The sequence below is a fragment of the Diplotaxodon limnothrissa genome, linkage group LG14 (assembly GCF_057381915.1).
Source record: "Diplotaxodon limnothrissa isolate DT_005_m linkage group LG14, D_limnothrissa_male_GT1.1, whole genome shotgun sequence".
Taxonomy (NCBI): domain Eukaryota; kingdom Metazoa; phylum Chordata; class Actinopteri; order Cichliformes; family Cichlidae; genus Diplotaxodon; species Diplotaxodon limnothrissa.
This window is the reverse complement of record NC_140609.1, coordinates 40,549,559-40,570,668: the sequence shown is the minus strand read 5'-3', so window position 1 is coordinate 40,570,668 and position 21,110 is coordinate 40,549,559. Positions and strand designations below refer to the sequence as shown.

The window sequence follows — 21,110 nt, the reverse complement described above, 5'->3', positions numbered from 1 at the left end:
TCGGTGGACATCGTGGATTTATTATCAGCGCAGAATAAAACAGAAGGATGGCGTCTTTTCAAAACTCGGTGGAAACGAAGGAAATTACAAGTAAAGATTATTATTAATAAATGAAATAAATAAATAATACAAAGGAAATTAAATAGTGAGTTATTATAAATGAATTCTTATTAATGTTGTGAGCACTGGACATAAAAAAAATGATGGGTATAATCTGTAAATAAATGAAATACTCGACTACGACTGCTTTTATTGTGGTTTGTCATGTATTTACCTCCTTTTTTTGTCATTTAACACGTCGGCAGTTTTGGTCCTCGACATAAAATAAGCTGGAGGCTCAACTGAGAGCCTAAATTTAGTTTGTAGACATGGAAATGTACAAAGTCTCGGTTACACAGACAGAAAGAAAAACACAGTACAGATAATGTTAATATTATTTTTCTAATTTATTTAAGAAAAATATATATTTGTTGATTCTGATGGAGACATTGGGCACATTAACGTAGACATATGTACAATTCTCTTTCATAAATACAAAATTATTTACAACGAGCAAAATTAAATAGGAAAACGTTCTTCTGGGAGGCATGTACACATTGCATTGTTCTCTTAAATTAATGAAGATAATACAAAGACACGTCTACACAAGAACAACACGTATTTTTGGTATCAAATGGATTATTAAAAAAAACAAAGGAATAAAAGCTCTTTGGAGTCCTTCACTGATAAAAAACGTTTTCTTTTTTTTCTTATATAAAAGCAAAAAAACCCGTCAGCGGCGTTTTTATTGTCAGACCGACTGAACTGGGTCTGCAGCGGTTTCATGAAGGCAGCTTTGAAGTTTAGCTTTTTGATTAATAGAAATATAAAATTCAGCTGGGAACAAATGGACCCGTACGATGAATCCAGCCCAACGGTTCGACTTTGATTATCTTTCAATTCACAAGGCGGAAAGGCAGGAAACAGCTGATTGTTATTAGGGGAACAAAGCCCCCCCCCAGTTCACCTGAAACATCATTTACACAGCGATTAATATCCAGGGCTGAAGGCTGGAGATACAACTGGGGCTCAGAGACGGGTGGACTGACAGGCTCAGCGCAGGATTTGAACTTACCATTAAAAACCATAATAAAACTCGTCCAGTCTTCTGGGAGAACATCAGACAGTGACGTTCTCACTCTGATTGCTGGCTTCAAGTCTTTTTGATGTTTTTAGGGACAGAGGCACTTTGGATTCTGCAGGTTTGGTGATTGTAAGGCGGATATTTTTCATACTGAACAGGCCACAATGTGACGAGGAAAAATTGAACGGCGATTGAAGGTGGACGACAGAATCGTTGTCACAAACTATCCAGCCCAGGTCACAGATACATGATCTGTGGAAAGGTACGGCTGTTTGACCTAAAAGAAAGAGGTTTGCCTCCCATTTCTGCGAGCAGGTCCTCTGATGATTGCGAAATTAGGGAGCATAGCTAAGGCACCCGTCTGTGTGAGAGGCGGACAATTCTCGCTTCGATCGTTTCGATCGTGGATCCAAAGAAGATTAAGAAAGAGTGCAGAGACAGAAAGTCAGGGCAAGATTTAAAGAATGAATAGTGCAAATGATGCCAGACGTTCAGTCTTTCCTCCCTCGTCTTCTCATTGCCATCCGAACATTGACAGTATCCAAGCAGACTAAAACAACAGAAGTCTCTCCATTGAGCAGCAGTAATAAATATTAAATTAAAAAACTGTGTGTAGAATAGATCCTCTGGGTATACTGTTCTGGACAAAACACTTTCAGGCCCTCAGCAGAAAAGATCCTTTGCTGGTGGTCTGAAAAATCTCAGGTTATACCTGAGAACGAGACAGAGAAGCAGCGGTTAGTCATCAGCGTACGGCATCACTGCACTGCGCCATGAACATCATTCATGAAGCACAACGTTAGAAGAAATATTAATAAGTGTTTTTAACCTCTTCCACCTGGAGGCACTGGGACCAGTCCGGACCTGTTAGAAAAAAGTTTGTACTTTCAGCGAGCAGCCCGCCTGAAACACTGCTGTGCTTCATTTCTCTGCAATTTATGGAGCTGCAGTGAAATCAGTGTCGCTGACTCTCACATTCACAGTTGTGATTAGGTCAGCACGATATCTAAACAATAACACTGACGACGGGATATTAGCATTCTTTACATTTTGTGATAGGCGCAGTATTGCAATAACATAGCACAATTTGCCAGCAGTTCAATTGAATTTATAAGACATTAATATTTTGTGTCCTTGCATCGTCACACAGAATACTGCAGTACTAGGATGTATTCATTTTCTCACCCCTACGGGGGGCGTTTTTTCCAGTTTTTTGCAAAAAATCTCTCACTCAGAGGTCACAGCTTTGTTCTTTCTTATGGACTTACAGATAAGCTGGAACATTGTAGCCAGAAGACATGCAAACATCAGTGCTGAGCATTAGAGTGAAAGAAAGGGGCATCTGGTGCATATCATATTACTCCAACCGACCAATCACAATGTTGTGATGCTAAAATAGCAGAGCCTGCATCAGGGGTCCAACTCCAGTCCTCGAGGGCCGCTGTCCTGAAACCTTTCCATGTGTCCCGCTGCAACACACCTGAATAACATTAGTAGGTCATTAGCAAGACTCAGAACCTGAACACATGCTGGACAGCGGCCCTCGAGGACTGGAGTTGGACCCCTGGCCTACATAAAGATGAAGTCCTGACGTGAGACTTTGAGTCTGGCTACATTTAGAATTAATTATTTCAAAAAGTTTGCATAAAACAGACGATTAACAGTAATAATGTTTCTCTGTGGCACAAAAGCCCTGAGAGTGAACCTCTCTCATGCACCGAGCAAGCAAGTCAATAAACCGGTAAATACTATTAATAATATGAAAAATACAATCCTGGTGGCTTTTTTCTGCAGATGTCAGCTGCTCTAAATTTGCCTTCTCATTTCCACTTTTAGAGGAAATGTTACTAACAGTTACTAACTTTTTTTATCTAGATTATTGTGCACACACTGGACCCACACACACAGCCGTCCATCATCCTCATCGAGTTCAAGTCATTTGTATAACAGTATGAATTTAATGCTCTGGACATGCTGAGCAAAGACACGTTGAACCAAGTTTAATTTTGCTTCGTCGAGCTTGCAGAGAAAAACCAAAGTGTAAATTCAGTGTCAGATGTTTAAAGACGACTTTGAACTTTGAACCTTCCTCAGCCTCCCATTCTGCGTTTCGCTGCCACTCTTCCATTAACAAAATGAATCCTTGTAATAGTAATGTGATCGACCCAAGTCAACAACGGAGAGATAAACGCTCGCGTGGTTGTGTTCCTCACCTCAGTAGCAAACACACACTGCTCCAGCTGGTCTGGGATGATGAACACTGAGTGATACAGACTGTCCTTTGCAAAACTGAGAGGAGGGACGATGACGGACGGCTCGCATTTCTTACTGTTAGAGGAAACAAGAGCGAGACAGACAGACAGACAGACGGAGAGAGGGAAGGTTGATCCAACAGCAAACAAAGATTTTGACAGCAAGACTCAGTGAAGATCCCCCCCCACCATGGACTGATCAGTTAAGACACAACGAGCTGCGACTTGTCTGAATTAAACTTACAGGAACGAAGCACAAACAGAAACAGAGATAACTATCAAACCATCAGGTCCTTACAGGTCATACTTGTTCTTGTCCAGGTGCTGCTCCTCCTTTGCCAGGTTGTAATCTGCCATTTTGTTTTTAAACATGGCCACGTTGTCGCTGCCCTTGTCCACCAGCGCTACATCCTTATTGGACATTTTAAGATGAGCTCCCGGGAGGAGGAAGGCCTCTTTCTCCTTCAGGCTGCCCAGAGTCGCTCCAGGTAAGCTCCCGTTCTTGAGCGCCCCTCCGCCAATCACCGCGTTGCGGTTGTTCACCGTCACCAGGTCGTTTTTTACTGACGTGGAAAGGGCTCTCAGCTCCCTGCCCCGGTACAGGTGGCGCAGAACGAAGATGGCGGCGCACACCAGCAGGGAAAATGTCACTATTCCCAGAGCAATAGCGGCAATCATGGCCGCTGGAGGGTCTCCATTTGCGGCCGGTTTCACAGTTGGCTTGAGAGAGTGTTCGCAGCGCGTGCCCATGAAGTTTCGCGGGCACTGGCACACGGGGCCGGTGAAGTGGGTGAAACACGTGCCGCCGTTTTCGCACGGGAACTGGTCGCAGAGGCTGGCGTGCACCGTGCAGTCCTTGCCGGAGAAGCCGAGGGTGCACGTGCAGCTGTAGTTGTTGATTCTGTCGAAGCAGGTGCCGCCGTTCCTGCAGGGATTGCTGGCACAGTCGTCGATGTTGGTCTCGCAGCGAGAGCCGGTGAAGCCTGGCTGACAGCGACACATGACGATGCTGCCAACGTCAAAACACTGAGCACCTGCAGACAGGAAAAAAAACAGGTGTGTGTTAATAACAACTGGAGGAAACAACTGGCAAGGTAAAGCAGAAGAGGGCAGATGTTCATCTGCTACTGACTGATGTTGAGACTTCAAAGAGGTGAAACGGGCCCCAGTTTTAGGGTCATTTATTCTGCTGAGCAGTAAGTGTTACCAGATATGTAGTTAGCATGTTGGCCATGAAGCATCATTTGGAAAGGAAATAAAGTGTGTAGACGTTTAATAGATTCTGATGCCTTCAGCCCTGCTTACGAGCTAAAGCCATACAGCAGACACGGGAAACAAGGTTTTTGTGAAATACTCATCATTGAATCGCTCTAAACGTCTCATACGTTCACTGGTATTTCTGAGTATTAGTATGTGGACTAGAAAAAACAGGGGAACCACAGCAGAGCCTTGGGGGAGGCCGGAGGAGGCTAAATACTCCACAGTTTCATTCTAAAAAAACAACAAAAGAAAGAAAGAAAAGAAACCAGGTTTCTGAAAATTTGACAAACTGTGGTAATAATTAAGCCGACAGTGTGCAGAAGACATTTTGAACCCTGCAGACTTGCCACAACGAAGCAAACTCCATCTGGACAGAGGAAGGACGAGCCGGGGCTGAGAGCGGGAGGGGAAAAATGTTCTTTACAACATTTCCTCTCAACAGATGCCCCTCAGAAAAACATGTGTGATTAGAAACATCCTGAGAAGTTGTTTTCCAGCACCAGGAAGTCATGTGATCTGCCAGAACAGTGGACTATAAAACTTAAACAGCCATATCCGTCATTTCAGTTTAACTTCTCTGAAACAGGAGAAGATGCGCATCACAAATTAGCTAACAAATGATTCATTTTTGCTTTTGCTGGGATTTCGTGCTCTAAAAGCATTTTTAGGAGGGGAGAGGCACTGATCCTGCAGCCATGTATGGGTTCATGTTGGGCTGTTATTCCAAACTGCAGGCTGTGTGCTGTAAAAACAGACCCATATTTGGTTGTTCTGTGTTGCAACACTGTAAACAGAGCACAGCGTCATCTATCAGGCAGCAGTATTTTTTTACCCTCTGTCAGGCTCACTGAAAGACAGGAATGACTGCAGATTGAAGATAAGCAGGCGGCCACATGTTAATGAGAACCTCAGGGAGAACTGAGGGGTCGACAGGCACCCCGAGAAGCGGGGGCGGATGATAGGCCGATGATGACTGTTGTTTAATTATAAACTCTGAGATATGCTTCCTTTATTAATGCCAGGTCTGCCGGTGGAGCCGTCTGACCCTGATAATGCGTCTCCTCTCGTAAACGACGTGAAACTTTAAACTGACTGTTGGCCCAGCTCGCACGAGAACAGGTTACCCAACCACAGACCACAGATTATAGAAATCAAACAGCAAAACATCCTGCACGGTGAACTCCAGCGGTTTTGTTGTGTTTTCCTCACACACACACACACACATACACACACACACACACACACACACACACACACACACACACACACACACACACACACACACACACACACACACACGGCTGTCAGCTACAACATTAACACTACTTACAGAGAATAAAAAACATTATCTAGCAACTAAACACTCGTGTCTCACCAAAACCATTTTGCATATTAGGTCAGGACAGTTGCTCGTAGCGACGACACTCCCCGGAGGCAGCGGTCTCTACAAACATCCCAGTGTCCGCCACAGGACACGTCCATCCCTAATGAGTCAAGTTTCTTCAAACAACCCAAAACTATTTGTTGGAAATACTTCTCTACGATATCTGGTGCTCTTCTGACTCTTTACGGCAGCAGCAAAGATGCAGACCTGTTGTGGGAAAGAAGTCAAGTTTATCCGCCTCCTTTATTAACACAAGAATGCTTTCATACTGTTTTTGATAACTCTCCTATCCCTCAAACTTTCTCACAGACGTTCTCTGAGGTGAGGATATGTTTATCTCCACAGCTCTAAACAGCTCAGACATCTTGTCTGCCTGACGAGGGCACGATATCCCCAGACGTCCCCAACCCCCCAGATGTAAAACAGTCGATTGCACATTAAACACGCTGAATTAAATCACATGAAATACTGTGCAAAAGTCTTGAATTATCCAAATTTCCTTGTGTTTTTTGGGGAGTTTGTCCGGTTCCAGCTTGACCTCTGTGCCAGCTTCTGTAACGTCTGTGAGGATCTTCAGGAACAGTTCTCCAGACGTCCTGAAGGATTCAAAGCTTTTCTTTCTGCCTTTTGTTCTTCTCTCTGTCGGGATGATCCCAAACTGAGGTCCAGGCTCTGGGGAGGCCGACCAATGACTGATCAGATGTGTGTTTTTCCATGAAGGAATGGTTTTACTGTATCGGCCCTGTGTTTGAATCATCACTGTGCTGAAAAATGAAGCCGTTAGCAGACAGACGGTTTCCAGGTGGTACTACACGGTGGAAGAAAATCCGATGGTTCTTTTTCAGAGTTCATAGTTGCATAAAGATCTGCAACACCACTGACCACAGCCCAAATAATACAGAGCCTCTACCGTGTCTCTCCCGACCTCTCTGCATACCGACCTGATCCTGCAGCATCAGGATGACCGCGACCATCATCCCGACACACCGCACACCATGACAAGACACATCCGGCTGCTTGGAAATCACTTTTTTCACCCCCAAATATTTTTATGTCAAAATGTGAAATCTTTGATTGAACTAAAGAAATGGAAACAACTGATGTGTGTTTATGACAGGCTGCTGGTAACAATGAGCCTAAAGATACAATTTCACAGTGGCTAAGTTGTGTGTTATACGTACACGACACCGGTTCTCTTGTTAGGAGCCTTTGTGTCATCAGGTACAAGATCAGGGCCCTATTTCAGGAAGCCGGTTTAGAAAACTCAGAGTGAAAAACGATACTCAGGGTTGAGTAACCCCGAACTGTCCAACTCGGAATATTCGGTTTCAGAAAGGCTGATAACAATTAGTTCAGTCAACGCGGAGTTGCTTTAACCCCAAGTTAAACGCGCACACGAGGATACATAAAGCCCTGATTAGTGGAGCACAGATTAAGCGAGTCACCATGGAGACGGAGGGAAAGAAGGCGCGGTCAATGTATCTTACAGCGCTTGAGGCCGAAATTCTGATGGCAGCATATGCCGATAACATGCAAATTTTGCGGGAAAAAAGTAACGCAGCCTCAGCTGCAAAAGAAAGGGAGCATGCATGGCAAACATAGCCGACAGAGTCAATGCGTGAGTGTTAATTTAAACATTGATCGAGGGATTTCCACCCATTTAACACGTTATTTTATTATATTTTATTTTTTATTTCATACATTTTATTTTGTGATGTGAGCGCAGGTGCAACCCAACAGGCCCCAAACGTGCCTGGCAGCAAGTAAAAATGAAATATAAAAATATAGTCCAAACAGGTAAGGTGTAATTGTATTATGAGCCATAGTGCTTGGTCTGTTTGTCCGATGTAAATCAATTGCAGTTAGAGGCTACATTAATTTCCCCTCTGTAAGCACTTATTGAAATTATCTGAGCACATTACAAGTACATATTTGCTTACTCTGTATGCTCAAATGTGACCCGTTATAGCCAACAGAAAAAAAAGCGGAGGCCCGAAAAACAGGTGGGGGTCCTCCACCACCACCACCACTCACAGAGGCTGAGCAGTTGGCTTCCACATTTGTGATAATGTTGGCAGCATCACATATGATCTTCACAGTGCAGAGAACACAAATTAGCATCCATTACTATAATGAAATAATTTGTTAGTTTGAAATGCTACAGGGAACTATGTACCTGTACATTAATGCTGTGGAAAGACTTCCTGTTCACATAGTCTCCTTCATTTACTGAAGGAGCAATGATTGGAATGTGAGTGCCATCTATACAGCCAATCACGCCTGGGAACCGTGAAAATAAATGTAAAATTTAAGTAGTAGTTCAAATATCACCACATCATGAATTAAGTTTCGTTCATCCTGATACCTGCAATTTTGTGGAATCCCTCTTTGATAAATCTTGTGGGTCTATGACCGGGGAACACCACAGACGAGTACAGGAGACGTTTCAGTGCAACTGTAACATTCCTGACTGCCCGACAGACGGTAGCCTTGGAAACGTGCTCAGCGTCACCAATATTATACAGAAAGCTCCCGTTTGCAAAAAAACGAAGTGCAATACAAATAATATGCAATGAACTGAGAGCATGTCCGCGATGTGTCACATGCGTAATATATGGCCTGAGGATGTTATCCAAATAAATTATAGATTGTGCTGAAAAACGGTAACGTTCACACAGGAAATCATCAGGAAATGATCAAATGTCCAAACGCGCTCTAATCACTCTCTCCCGGCGGAGAGCTCTGCGGAGAATTTGGGCTTCAACATCTACTGGCTCTTCAAGGACGGAGCACGCCATGTCCGACACTTCCTACAGTCAGGTTTCTGACAAAGAGGCGGAGACAGTCAGGGTTAGTTGAAGTAAACCTGCTAGGGGGCAGGTTAGCTTCACGGAGTGTGTCATCATAGTGACTCACTCAGGATCAATCTAAACTCGCTTTGTGAAACCGAAAACCCAGAGTTTTCGTTATCTCAGGGTATACTTACTCAGAGTTTGCACTAAACCGGCTTCCTGAAACAGGGCCCTGGACAGAACACGAGTGAAAACGTGGCCAGTGTGTAAAAATCTGTACACTCAGGTTCTGTGTAAGCAAACGATAAAGACGTGACTGACTCAAGACTTTTGCACAGTGCTTTAAGTATATGATGAGGTTACATCACAGTTTAATTAGTGATATTTATGACATTTGAATATTCAGCGTGTATATGATTGAATACTATCAGTACCAAAAAGCCTGAATCAATATTTATGATCAACTACAGTTGAACTATTATGGATTATTGATCTGGAGCAATTTGAAGTTCTGGACACAAATAAGAGAAAATAATACTGATAAGAATAAACTGCTTGAAAAGAGAAATGAAAACTTTCACTGTGTTTCCTGGATCGTTTGCATTAACTGACTTCTCAGGAATCACACACACGTCTGCGGATATTTGCGTGCCACTATGAGCCGACTTTATGGTTATCTTGCTGTTGTGAAGCTCTGGTCTGCATTTCCAGGAAGAAATGAGCCGTGGATGAAAACTCTATCAGACTGTTAACAGCTGGCAGCAGAGCTGGACTCTCGACAGAGTCGAGTGCAATCAGGTAGGTGAACAAAAGGACGAGCTCGTCTCCAGAGCTGCTGCGAAAACAGGTTTGTTTAAGGCAACGAGGACACAGTGTTTGTAATTGTGCGGGAGGTGACGAGACATGTTCGAGAGCTCCCGCCAAGCAACACACACACAGCACTAACACCACTCGCAGGTGGAGCGGCTAACGTTGATTATGCTGACCAAGCGCACCCTCGTCATTGCAAAGACGCCCCCAGATGGCAGCAGCCAAGTCTTCTGGGTACCAAACGGATCTAAACGAGGTCCAGGACACTACAGGACACTACAGGTCGCTCAGCCACACGGCCTGAATCCATACCCTGATCATTAGCAGCTGCTTTGGTGGTCCGAGTAGGGATCTACGCAAAGCCTGGCACTCGTCCCGACACATGTCTTTGATTACAAGCGTTTAAAGATCGCAGGTCCACGTCTGTGTACAGTTACGTTTAACTTTGCATCATAAATTGTGCTCAGAGCAGAAAGGACTCAACATTTTCCAAACACTGGAACAATTCAGTGCAGGGTTGACGAGTGCTTGCAAACTTTATTGTAAAAGCCGTGCGACATGCACAACAGTCATGCTAACCTGCTTCCACTCATGCCTGCAGTGAGAGACGGTCTTCAAAATAAACTTTGGCTCATAAGCCAGCGACAGACAGATATGACCATCGTGAGGGCAGGTGGAGGAAGAACAGAGCTACTAATGTGCTTTTAACTCTGTGAAGCTGATGAAAATCTACATTTCTGCAGCTGCTTGTGCCGAGCGTTGTTGGCGCTACAGTCATGGCAACATCAAAGCTCTAAATCGCGTTAAGGAGCTCTCAGCCTACGTTAGGCTGCGGGTAATAAAGCTCATGTCATGCTTCATCAACTGAAATATAAACCGAGAAGCATAAGCAGATGTTTTATCCGCTCCTATCCTTCGTTGGCAGCAGAGAAATATTTGGGTTCACAACAAGAACAACAAATGACAACATAACGATTCCCAGGAAGAGTCGGGACTGGTAATTCATGTTCTATCACATCTGAAAGGCTCGCTGTGAGGTTTACAGGAGTTTAGCTCCGATTCTCTCCACACCAGCCTTCGCACTCTGGGCAAGACTAAGCCGAGCCCCAAACGAGTCGCTGCAAATGAATGCATTTCATCTAAGCATGCAAATTCCAAATATTCATATTCTGAATATGAATTTACCGGCTCCAGAACCTGATAAGATATGAGTGATGTTATCAGTGCTGACCGGGAAACTGGGAACCAGCAAAATAAACAAAGGTGACTTTGATCTGCTCCAACACAAACATCAGGCCTCGTCTCAGTAATGCTTTTTATATTTCTGTCATGTAGAGAGGAGAGACCGTTAACTGTAATGGAAAGCTGCAGCCAGACAGGTAGGAGTCACCAAACAGTAACATCATTTGCTCTTTTTTGTGTCTTATTACCAAAAACACCTCAAACCTGAACTCTACCACAGCTGTGCAGTTTAGAGCAACACGCTGCTGATCAGAAGACAGATTAACATCCCAGTGACGCAGATGATGCACTGAGATTTGATTTTCCTGAGGCTGTCCCTGCACTTCAAGCCACATATACCAGCTGAGAAGTCAACCCTCTGATGTCTGAATCATCCTCGGTGACCTCAGCGCCAACCCGAGTCATCAAAATATCAGGAAACAAAGAAAATGACCGTTGGAGCTGAAATGCTTCAAAACCTCAGCAGGTTACGCGAGCTGTAGCAGCCATGTCTAAAATATGCACTGATATCTTCAAGCTCACACGGCGCCTACAAAGCACCGAATCTGCAACTATTTTTTATTTAGACGAAGACTGTAAGACTGTGTTGACTCCGACAGGAGCGACCTTTCACTTAACCTGACTGCTGGGTGACAACGAAAGTAAACACAATGAAACTGAACTGGTTGAAACTCTGGTGCATTTCTGTGTGTTGTGGTTGTTTCACGTGTCATTATTTAATCATTACTGCAGCCTGTGCACTGTGGGACATTGATTTATAGCAGTATTTAAATTAAAGTTTAACTGATGCACGGCCCAGCCTTTGGGATGTCGAGGCTTTAAGCCAAGGCCGCCAACGCAAAGCCACTGCAGTAAAATCATCAGAGCTGAAGAGTCGCACAAACAGCAGGTGAGAAAAAGCACCAAACTCTGATAAGCTGAGAAGCATTCAAAGAATCTGCACGTAATAAAGAAAAGCAGCCAGACTGGACACATTCCTGCAGCTCAGTCCCTCTTTACACTTTGAGCTGCAGCGATCTCATTCAGAGACTTCGGCTGCTATTTTTAGCTGCACAGACGCCAACGCTGGTTAGCGAACAAATCGGATATTAGTTTCACGGATTAAACACGCGTGAGTGCGCATTTACTGCATTGTTTACATGGATGTCAGCCACTTGCACGTCTGAACTGCACAGGCACAGAGTATCTCAACTTTCTATCAGCTTTTCCTGCTCCCAACGTGTTTTGGATGCACTGATAGGAGGCTGCTGTTACGTGGTTCAGTCTTATCTGGCAAGTACAAACAGGACTGTTGGAACAATAAAGCCGAGCCTGCTGTTCTGTTTGTATTCAGTTTGCAGCAGCAGCTCAGAAAGCACGCGATCGAGAAAATAAACCAGCACGACCGTCTTTGTCCTTTACCAGAGCGTGTCCCTCTCCACAGCCACCTCTGGAACTCCTACAGTGTGTGAAACATGCCTGTGATTGGCTCACACGCAGACCAGGTGAAAATGCAAACGTGAGCCCTCTCTCTCGTTACATTTGTTTCTGAGGAAAGTTCAAAAATGGTATTAAGTCATAATATCTGCCTGGTTCTGTTCATTGTATAAAAGTGGTTAATGGGGACCTAATAAGATTTTTAACAGTGATGTTTTCGACGTATGTTGTGGCGTCAAAACTTCACTAGGAATGCACGAGTCCCTGCAAACACACACGTGCACGTCTATGAAGGCGTTTGAATGCAAAGGTATCTCAATATTTCACACACAATTATAAACTGTGTGTGTGTGTGTGTGTGTTAGCAGAGACACAGCAAAGTCACAGTTTTCAGTTTTCTCTGATGACTCATGCGATGCTGTGATGATGCTTCAAAAGCCTGGGCGGCTGCTTCCTCCAGTTCCTCACTGACCTGCTTCTTCTCAGGAACGTATTTTGAAGTATTTCGCTGCTTCTATTTTTATTCTGTCCTTTGACTTGCATGACTTATTCCAAATGTATCTGCAGAGGAGCAAACGCAGCAGCGTGCATCGTGTCACCACGGCACTGAATTAAAAGTAAGTGTTGCTCCACATGTGTGAATTCTGAGAGGTCTGTCAACTATTTCCTGTTAATCATCAAGCCGACTGTTTACAGGAGGCTAAACCAACCCTTGGACCACAGGTGTCGAACTCCAGGCCTCGAGGGCAGGTTTTAGACGTAACCTTGATACAGGACAGCTGATTTAAATGGCTAAATTACGTCCTCAACATGTCCTGAAGTTCTCCAGATGCCTGATGATGAACTAATCGTGTGATTCAGGTGTGTTAACCCAGGGTGAGATCTAAAACCTGCAGGACTCCGGCCCTTGAGGCCTGGAGTTTGACACCCCTGCCTTAGACGTTGCCCAGGAGCTCCTGAGGGGCTCTGCTGGTGACCCTGAACAGATGCTGAATCCAGCTGCCAGGCTGAGCCGATGGAACTTTGATATATTCGATTTTTATTACCAAAAACGTGAAAGTTTTATTTTTACGCCTTATAGCTCATGAAAACCAAAATTCCAGTATCTCAAATTATTAGAAATATTTCAGGTTTGCGTCGTTCACTGTTGGAACAGCATAAACACCGTGCAGCTTTTGGTCTAGTTGACTACATGCAAACACAACCGCGGGGACGACTGTTGACCTGGACTGAGCTGATCCTCGAGGAGCCAAATTTCTCTTTTCACTGAAGTAAGTTTTGCATTTTGTTTGGAAACGAAGGTCCTGGAGGAAGTCGGAGACACAGAATCCAGGGGTCTGAAGTCTAATGTCAGGTTTCTGTGATGGTTTGGGGTGTCGTCCAAAATCGGCGCAGCCATCTACCAGAAGATGCTAGCGCACTTCATGCTTCCAACTGCTGACGAGGTTTGCTAACCACGACAGGAACACGAGACGCACCCGACAGGAGCTGGTGGCCGTCACAGCTTCAACAACGCCTGAGCAACAACACGCTCGCCATGTCCACGACACACTGATGCAGCGGTTCGTGGTAATGGGACTCCAACCACGTGTGTGAATCAACTGCTATCAGAAGTCTCTGTATGCAAATCTTTATTTATATACATTCTAATAATATGAGATACAGTGCTTTAGATTTTCATGAGCTAAAAGCAGTAAAAAGCTTTCAAATATGTGACTTTACATGTAATAGATAGAGAGTATATGGAATCTGCAGCCTTGTGGATTCGAGCCCATTTGGGGTCGTCAGCCTGGAGGTCTGAGGGTCGTTCTGGCCCTGTGTGAACAGTCTGTGGCCAAACATCATTCAAAGAGAACTTAAAACGTACTAGGATAACATAGAAAGCGTAACTGTGAACTTTAGCATGGTTAGAGATCAGACGGCACTCTGTGTTTCTGATGATGTGAAGTGCATGAACTGGGCTACACTCGACTGGTACCGTTAGTGCAGGGGCTGCTGCTGCTGCATCGATCCATCCTCTTCTCACAGTTGGAGCCTGTGAAGTTGGACGGGCAGCGGCAGGTGTACCCGCCGGTGTCTTCCTGTATGCAAGTGCCTCCATTAAAGCACGGCCCGTCAGCGCACCTCATGGCGCTGATCTCGCAGCTCTTCCCGTAGAAACCCTGAGGGCACGTGCAGGAGTAATCGTTCTCCGAGTCCTGGAGGAGAGACAGAGGAGAAGAACAAGGTGAGGAGGCGACAAGCAAAGCTGCGTGTGATTCTGATTCTGCAGCATCGGTTAGCAAAGGTGCGGCCTGCTGCGAGCAGTTAGTGCAGGTTATAGTTCGGTGAACTATTACATCATCAGCAAAATCACACGGACTTTGCACCAGCAATCCGCACCGTTACCCCTCTGAGGTATAAGCACTGTCAGAATTAGCTTTGTGAACATTAGTGTGAGATTTTGTTTAAGATACTATTTTAATTTATCAGAAGGTTCAATAAACAGCACTGATGAATGAAACATTTACTGACAATTACTTCATGCTTCAGGCTCCCTAAAAGATGATGATGAGCGAACAGTGTTAACACTAAGTTCTAAACCATCATCACCAACAGCCCCATTCCCCTAACCTGACCCCGACCCTGACCCCGACCCCGACCTTTACCTCAGTTGTGGAGAAAAACGCTTTATTGGAAATGCACACCAGCTGATTACTCTTTGTTTTTTCCTCCCTGATTGCTAAGACTTTGCACAACAAGATTTGGATTAGCGTGACTGTTACGACTGAGTGTGCAGGTGCTCCTCCATGATTGGTGCATCCAGGGTGGATGGATCGTACCGACTGGCTAACAACCGGGAGGCAGCGCATAAGAAGACACCGCCAGGGACTGCCAGGTGATTCATCCTCGGCCCGACCCAACCGGCAGACCGTTCACTGTGTCACTATGTTGGTTTAATGTAGGAGCATGTAGGGGTGGACCGCCTTTTTGTTGTGGTCTGGCCGCGCCTAGACGGGCCATAACAGTGACCATCAGTGACCTCTGACCTCTCAGGGCTAACAGCTTGACATCCAGTCCGACTGTGTCTGGCATTTTTGTTCCAACATGCTACTCCGCCAGGAAACGCTCTATCCTGCACGTGAGAAGCTGGTAAAGTTGGGAGTTACTTCCTAAACGATCTGAAGAGTTAAAGAAAAGGAGGTTTGGCTGCACCGAGCCCGTTGCTGACTTACGTTGCAGCTGCCGCCGTTCCTGCAGGGGTTGCTGTCGCACTCGTTGACTTCGACCTCGCAGTCTTTGCCGGTGTAGCCGGGCCGGCAGGCGCACGTATAGCTGCCCTCGCCGGTGTTGGTGCAGGAGGCGCCGTTCTGGCACGGCTTGTGGTTGGTGCAGTAATTCAGGTCTGCAGTGAAGAAAGAAGATTACAGGAAACGGGAAACAACAACATCCACAACAAGAGACGAGGCAACTGTGGCGCCTGCTGTTTTAGTGTTTTGATTGTTACCATAATCCTTGTCGGTGTCGGTGCTGTGCTTTTGGAAACCAAATTTCCCAGAGGAACCCACCCGAGGGATTAATAAAGTTTTATCTTATCTTTGGTGTTTGAAAGTCGAACTCAAAACCACAACAAAATCCCCTCAGTGCCACTAAATTAAAGTGTTTTGGTTTTGTTATTATGATTGATATTTCTAATTTCACACAGACACATCTGTGGAGTTCCCTGTTCACAATGCGATTCATGTGTTTTCTTGCAAACATAATTCACGAGTCCAGCTCATCTCTGCAGCGACAGATGGAGCTGCTGTAAAACACTAAACAACATGTTTCTGTTTGAAATGCTAAAACCAGCTGACACAGTTGGAAACTGTCGCATTAACCACGACAGCAGCAGGCAGGTAATTTAACATTTACAACAATATTTATTCTACTGCTACTATTCTGCTGCAGATCTCAAACACAGATCCACGTAACCCTAATCAATCAGCAGGTGATTGGTGATGTATCTTAGAGGTGAGAGGTTTGGTTAAGCTGACAGTTTACTGTTCAGAACGGGAAAAGCAAAAATGTTCAGGACTTCATTTGAAATGCAACATGTAGTTAAGTTTTAGGTACCTGAACATTTTTGAGTCTACTGAACAATCACTTTAAAGCAATGTAATTATCCATAACCAGAATGCAAATAATGTAAACCCTGAGCGGTGCATGTAGAGGCAAAAAGACAGAAAGTTTGTCATGTGAGCTGTTATTAGATTACTTGGATCAATGCGAGTGATCGGTGTGTGAACATATGTACAAAAAAGGAAAATAAAAGGAAAGGTATTAAGGAAAATGTAAAAGGACTCAGGATGGCGCCCTGAGGTGCCCCGCTTCAGCTCAAACACAATGCTGTCAACCTCGGTGCCTTTGTCTAAAGGTTTACTTTTATAAATGATCAAATGCTGCTGAGGAGCAAATCCTCATTCCCAGGGTGCCAAATCCTGCCGTTAAAAGTTCAAATAGAGGACTCGGTGTCCTCTGTGCTCGGCGTCATCGATGGAAGCAACAGTGGGACTGTTTTTCTCCCAGCTCGTCACATATGGATGTCCGGTCAGGCACCAGCAGTGTCACGTCTGAGGGGAATATTAGAAATGGCTTTTCTACCATCCCACCACCCTCCCACTGCCCTGTCTGGACTTTGTGGGAAGAAAAACATATTTATTGTTCATGTTTTGGTTATACTGGCCCAACATAACCGTCTTCATTTAAACACAGTACATGTGGCTTTTTTCTGCATACATGCAGATGACACACATAAAAACATCCCCTCATAAAGATCTGTTATCAAATGTGGAAATTTGTCTTTAATGTGTTCAATCTTTAACCTTAAATCTATTGATATTCTGCAGATGAGCAGGGTCAGAGGTCATAGCTCTGCATGGCAGCACAGTTCTCAGTTCTGGGATTTAAAAACCGCTGTGGCCAAAAGTTTGTGTCACCAAAGACAAAACTGAATGTTTAAATTCTTTATATGAAATGTTCATGATTACTCTTCACTGCGTCACAGCAAAAACAATCATCTGAACTGAAGGTTCAGCAGCAAAGTGCATGAAACACAACATTTGTGTGGCTAACCTGCTGTGGTGCGTGGCTTTAAAGAACCTGCGTATAAAGTAATCATTGTTACAGTCACTTAAAAACTGTTATTGGCTCATAAAACTAAACCAGCAGCTTATTTCTAAAGATTGTCAGAAATGTATTTAGAGCTGCTGACACGATGTCTGCTGACATTTCAGGTAAAAGTTTCTGAAACAGAAAATAACTGATGCGGTGAACCAAAAGCTTGTCTGCAAAGGGGTTTGCTTCCACACGAATGCAGCCCTCGTTTCATATCAGCCCCAAGCTTCTTCTATATTGTGAATAAATTGCATCATATCAGGTCATTTAAAGATATAAGTGACAAATTAATCTGATCTTAGTTAGTCAGACGCCTCCGGCATCAGAAACGATGGTTAAAAACAGCTCTACACTTCCTTAAACTAAAAATAAAACATCTTTAAAGAGCACTCTTGGTTTTTACTTGCTGTTCGATGAGAGTTGTGAAATAAATCATAGTTTCAGCTAAAATGCGTCACTGTGGGAGGACAGTAACAGCTGACGTACAGGCAGAAAAACACCTCATAGTGAAATACATCAGCTTCACACTGTTTTCCTGAAAGTTTAAATCGTTGCCAACAAACTGGGTGAATCTTTTTGCAGCTCTGAAAGTGTGTGGATTTATTTCAATAAACAGAAAAAGGAGAAGTTACAAATCAGCCGCAGCGTCAGTTTGTTGTGGGGGTGGGGTGGGGGTATGCTTGAACCTGCAAAGGAAACCCTCAGCTGCCCGTTAACCCCACCGGGGCGACGCTCCCGCAGGTTTAAACCCACCTTGGTCGCAGTACAGGCCGCCCCAGCCTTCCCTGCAGTCGCACTGCCAGGGCAGCTTACAGGTCCCGTGTTTGCAGCCGGGGTGTCGGACGCACTCGTCGCAGCTCTTGCCCTGCCAGCCCTGCTGGCACACGCACTCCCGGGGAGACTTGCAGAAACCATGCTGCTCGCTGCACCCTGCACAGATGGCTGATGGGAGGAGGAGGGACGCAGGGAGAGAGAGGGCAGGAGGAGGAAGGTCAAAGAACGCAAGAAAGAGAGGGAAGGGAGGAAATATTATCATGACTGTGTGTGTGTGTGTGTGTGTGTGTGTGTGTGTGTGAGAGAGAGAGAGACAAAACAGCTCCTCACCCGTCTAAGGGACTCCTTCTTAAACTCACACACGGTCACGATTACATGACTGCATCACGTTAACTTTCTTTAATTTCCTGGAGACTCACTTTAACCTGGACCTGCTGAAAGCTCACCTTAAAACTGAATGAATACACGCACACACACACACACACACACACACACACACACACACACACCTCCCCTACAAGTGCTTGTTAAGTGCTGAACGAAGCAGCTGGCCCGCACAACAAAAGCAACACATGCTGTCTCCTTTCACGCAAGGCAGCACACATTAAGCTGCAGCGCGTGTCCCCTTAAAGGCGGGCGGGCCGGGGGCCGACTGGGGGCCCATTGTTGATCTCAAAACAAAAGGAGCAGACCTCAGAGGCACACACGCACACTGGAAACGACATAAGCTCTAACATCTCTTTTTTGTCCCCTGCAGCCACCAGGGCCAGCGGTGGCACTGACAACTGCTTGACTTCACAATTTCAAGGCTGCCAAGGGTCCCATTCTTTACCCCCCCCCCCCCCTCCTCAGCAGGAGAAACGTTAGAATAAAAAATGGAGGGAGCTCAGGAGGAGGAGTTGCACTACTGGCACTACTGTAAGAAAACAAGAGATCGCTCCTGATTTGGAGCCAGTTTTGTTGCATCATTGAACGTTTTTAGTATATTTTCGTGAGACTGGAGCCGTTAAAAACAGCTTTGCTCAGCGTGTGACTCTGGGTGTAATCTTAAGTGAGAAGGGCACCAATGACTCTCCTCAAATGATCATAAGCAGTAAAATTACACCTTAAAGGACAATTTCTGTTGAATTGCTGAAAGCATCACAGAGGACACTCACCCACTGTGCAATACTCTCCTTTCCAGCCCTCCAGGCAGTTAATCTTCCCTTCCTTGTCACAGGTGTAGTGGCCGAAGGTGTCGTTGCGTGGCCGGCAGTAGGCGGAGCAGGCCTCCCCGTGGTAGAACTCCTTGCACACGACGTGGTAGGAGTAGTGGAGCTCGCTCTGGTTGCTGGTGTTCTCGCCCTTGGTCCAGTCCTCTCCAACCCTCAGCTTGTGGCGGGTGGCCAGCCGGCTGATCAGGTTGTTCGGATTCTCTGGTTGGAAATACATCATCATCATCATCATCATCATCATCATCATCATCAGACAAAAACACCACTCGTGTTTTTAATTATGTTCGTCTGTGGCGATAGTAAACATTAACAAATAATAGTTTTAAGTGTCTTTATCTGGTGCTTGTTGATGTTCACAGGTACGAATCACGAGTGGATTCTCTGTGCGGGAAGATGAACTGTGAGCATGAGGCCTGATTGTGTGAGCTGTCGCCACCTGCCGGTGAGCCGGCGGCGATGCGTCGGGAGTTTACCTATGGACCGTCCTGGAGCGTCCGCCTTCCAGGCTTCAATGATCAGAGAGAACGTCCCCTGAAAGTAACCGGAAAAGGAAACATCTTAGTTAGTTAGATGTTAGTAGACGTGGAGGGAAACGGCACATTTGAGTTTGCTTTGTCTTTCTGAGGCTTTTGAGAAAAGTTTCTTCTTCTCTGGATGTTTGTGGCTGAAAACCTTTAAGATTTCAAGAGCAATAAAGAAATAACTCCTTTAGTGCATTCGCTGCGCTGCTGTCACGCCTGAAACACGCGTGACTGTCGTTACTTACCGGCCACTTGAATTGAAACTGCACTCTTATGGGCTCTCTCTCGGAGATGGAGTTGGAGTCGGCGTCGAAGACATCCGTGAACGCTTCGCCGTACGTGCACGGCGGCTCCGGCTTAATAACGTTCTGCGAGTGTTTGAGGCACACGCGGAAAAAAATCAGGCAGTCCTCAGACTTTTGGCCACAGATGCCGCTGGAGCTGGTGAAGGAGTCGATCTTGAGCTCGAAAACTCCGGCGGTAAGAGCCTGAGGGGGGCAAAGAGAGGAGAGGAGTCACCTGGTGCAAAGACGCACACGAATTCATCACTGCAAAACGGCGCACGTCTGCATCACAAACCCGACGCGCGCGGTTTCTGCAGCGCAGCGTGTCCGAAACACGTAACACAACAGTTTAACAAAAGCATCAACAAAGCCCCACGCCCCCGTGGGTCCCGTGAGCGCTGTCACTCACCGTCTGTGCCAAGGCGAGCAGCAGGAGACACGGCAGCAGCGAGCGTGCCATGGCGCGTCCACAGGTCCAGTGCGTAAAGTCCAAAGGATCCAAAATCAAACGGAGAGACGAAGAAAAACCTCCAGAAAGAGCGGGCAGTGTCCGCGGTGGGCAACCCGAACTGAAACAAAGTTTAATCCGCTCCGCGCTGAACTCTGGACCGCAGCTGTCGTCCCACCTCCTTTATACCTCAGGAGGAGGGCAGGAAGGAGGTGCGTCGACTGCAAGGAGGGAGGGCTGCTGTGCTGATGTTTCTGTGAAATGAGTTTAGAACGAAAGAAAAACAAAAGCAGCAGTGAGTGAAACTCCCCATGCCGCGCGCCGTTACGCACGCTTTACGCGTTCTTTTAACTTTTTATTTTTCAGGCGCTTCTTTTCTCCAGCGCTGCGAGAACACGAAGCCTGAGCCACTCAGATTATACAGATTTCCAACACTCTGTGTGACGATGTCACG

General features: G+C 45.5%; 1 protein-coding gene across 3 annotated transcripts; it reads right to left on the bottom strand.

The window, feature by feature from the left end:
- Nucleotides 1-558: 558 nt before the first annotated feature.
- On the bottom strand, nt 559-20,799 carry dlc (deltaC). 3 transcript variants are annotated; one of them, XM_085371333.1, is made up of 10 exons: nt 20,618-20,799; nt 20,170-20,412; nt 19,877-19,934; nt 19,347-19,604; nt 18,169-18,357; nt 15,495-15,664; nt 14,258-14,477; nt 3,674-4,409; nt 3,337-3,451; nt 559-1,835 (listed from the first exon to the last, which is right to left on the bottom strand). In XM_085371333.1, exons 1-10 carry the CDS (start codon nt 20,666-20,668, stop codon nt 1,830-1,832), a joined length of 2,046 nt encoding a protein of 681 aa, XP_085227459.1. In that variant the 5' UTR covers nt 20,669-20,799; the 3' UTR covers nt 559-1,829. The 3 variants fall into 3 exon arrangements, with proteins under 3 accessions (XP_085227459.1, XP_085227457.1, XP_085227458.1); XM_085371331.1 differs by lacking the exon at nt 559-1,835 and having other exon boundaries at nt 2,737-3,451; XM_085371332.1 differs by lacking the exon at nt 559-1,835 and having other exon boundaries at nt 2,737-3,451; nt 3,683-4,409.
- Nucleotides 20,800-21,110: the final 311 nt, after the last annotated feature.

What these genes read in the sequence shown, in the direction of transcription:
- dlc (XM_085371331.1), bottom strand. Translation starts at nt 20,668, where the DNA reads ATGGCACGCTCGCTGCTGCCGTGTCTCCTGCTGCTCGCCTTGGCACAG. An exon ending in AGGAGAGTATTGCACAGTGG is followed by an intron (nt 18,358 to 19,346) that starts GTGAGTGTCCTC and finishes TCCTCCCATCAG; the next exon opens with CCATCTGTGCAGGGTGCAGC. An exon ending in CAGCAGCCCCTGCACTAACG is followed by an intron (nt 4,410 to 14,257) that starts GTACCAGTCGAG and finishes TCCTGTCTGCAG; the next exon opens with GTGCTCAGTGTTTTGACGTT.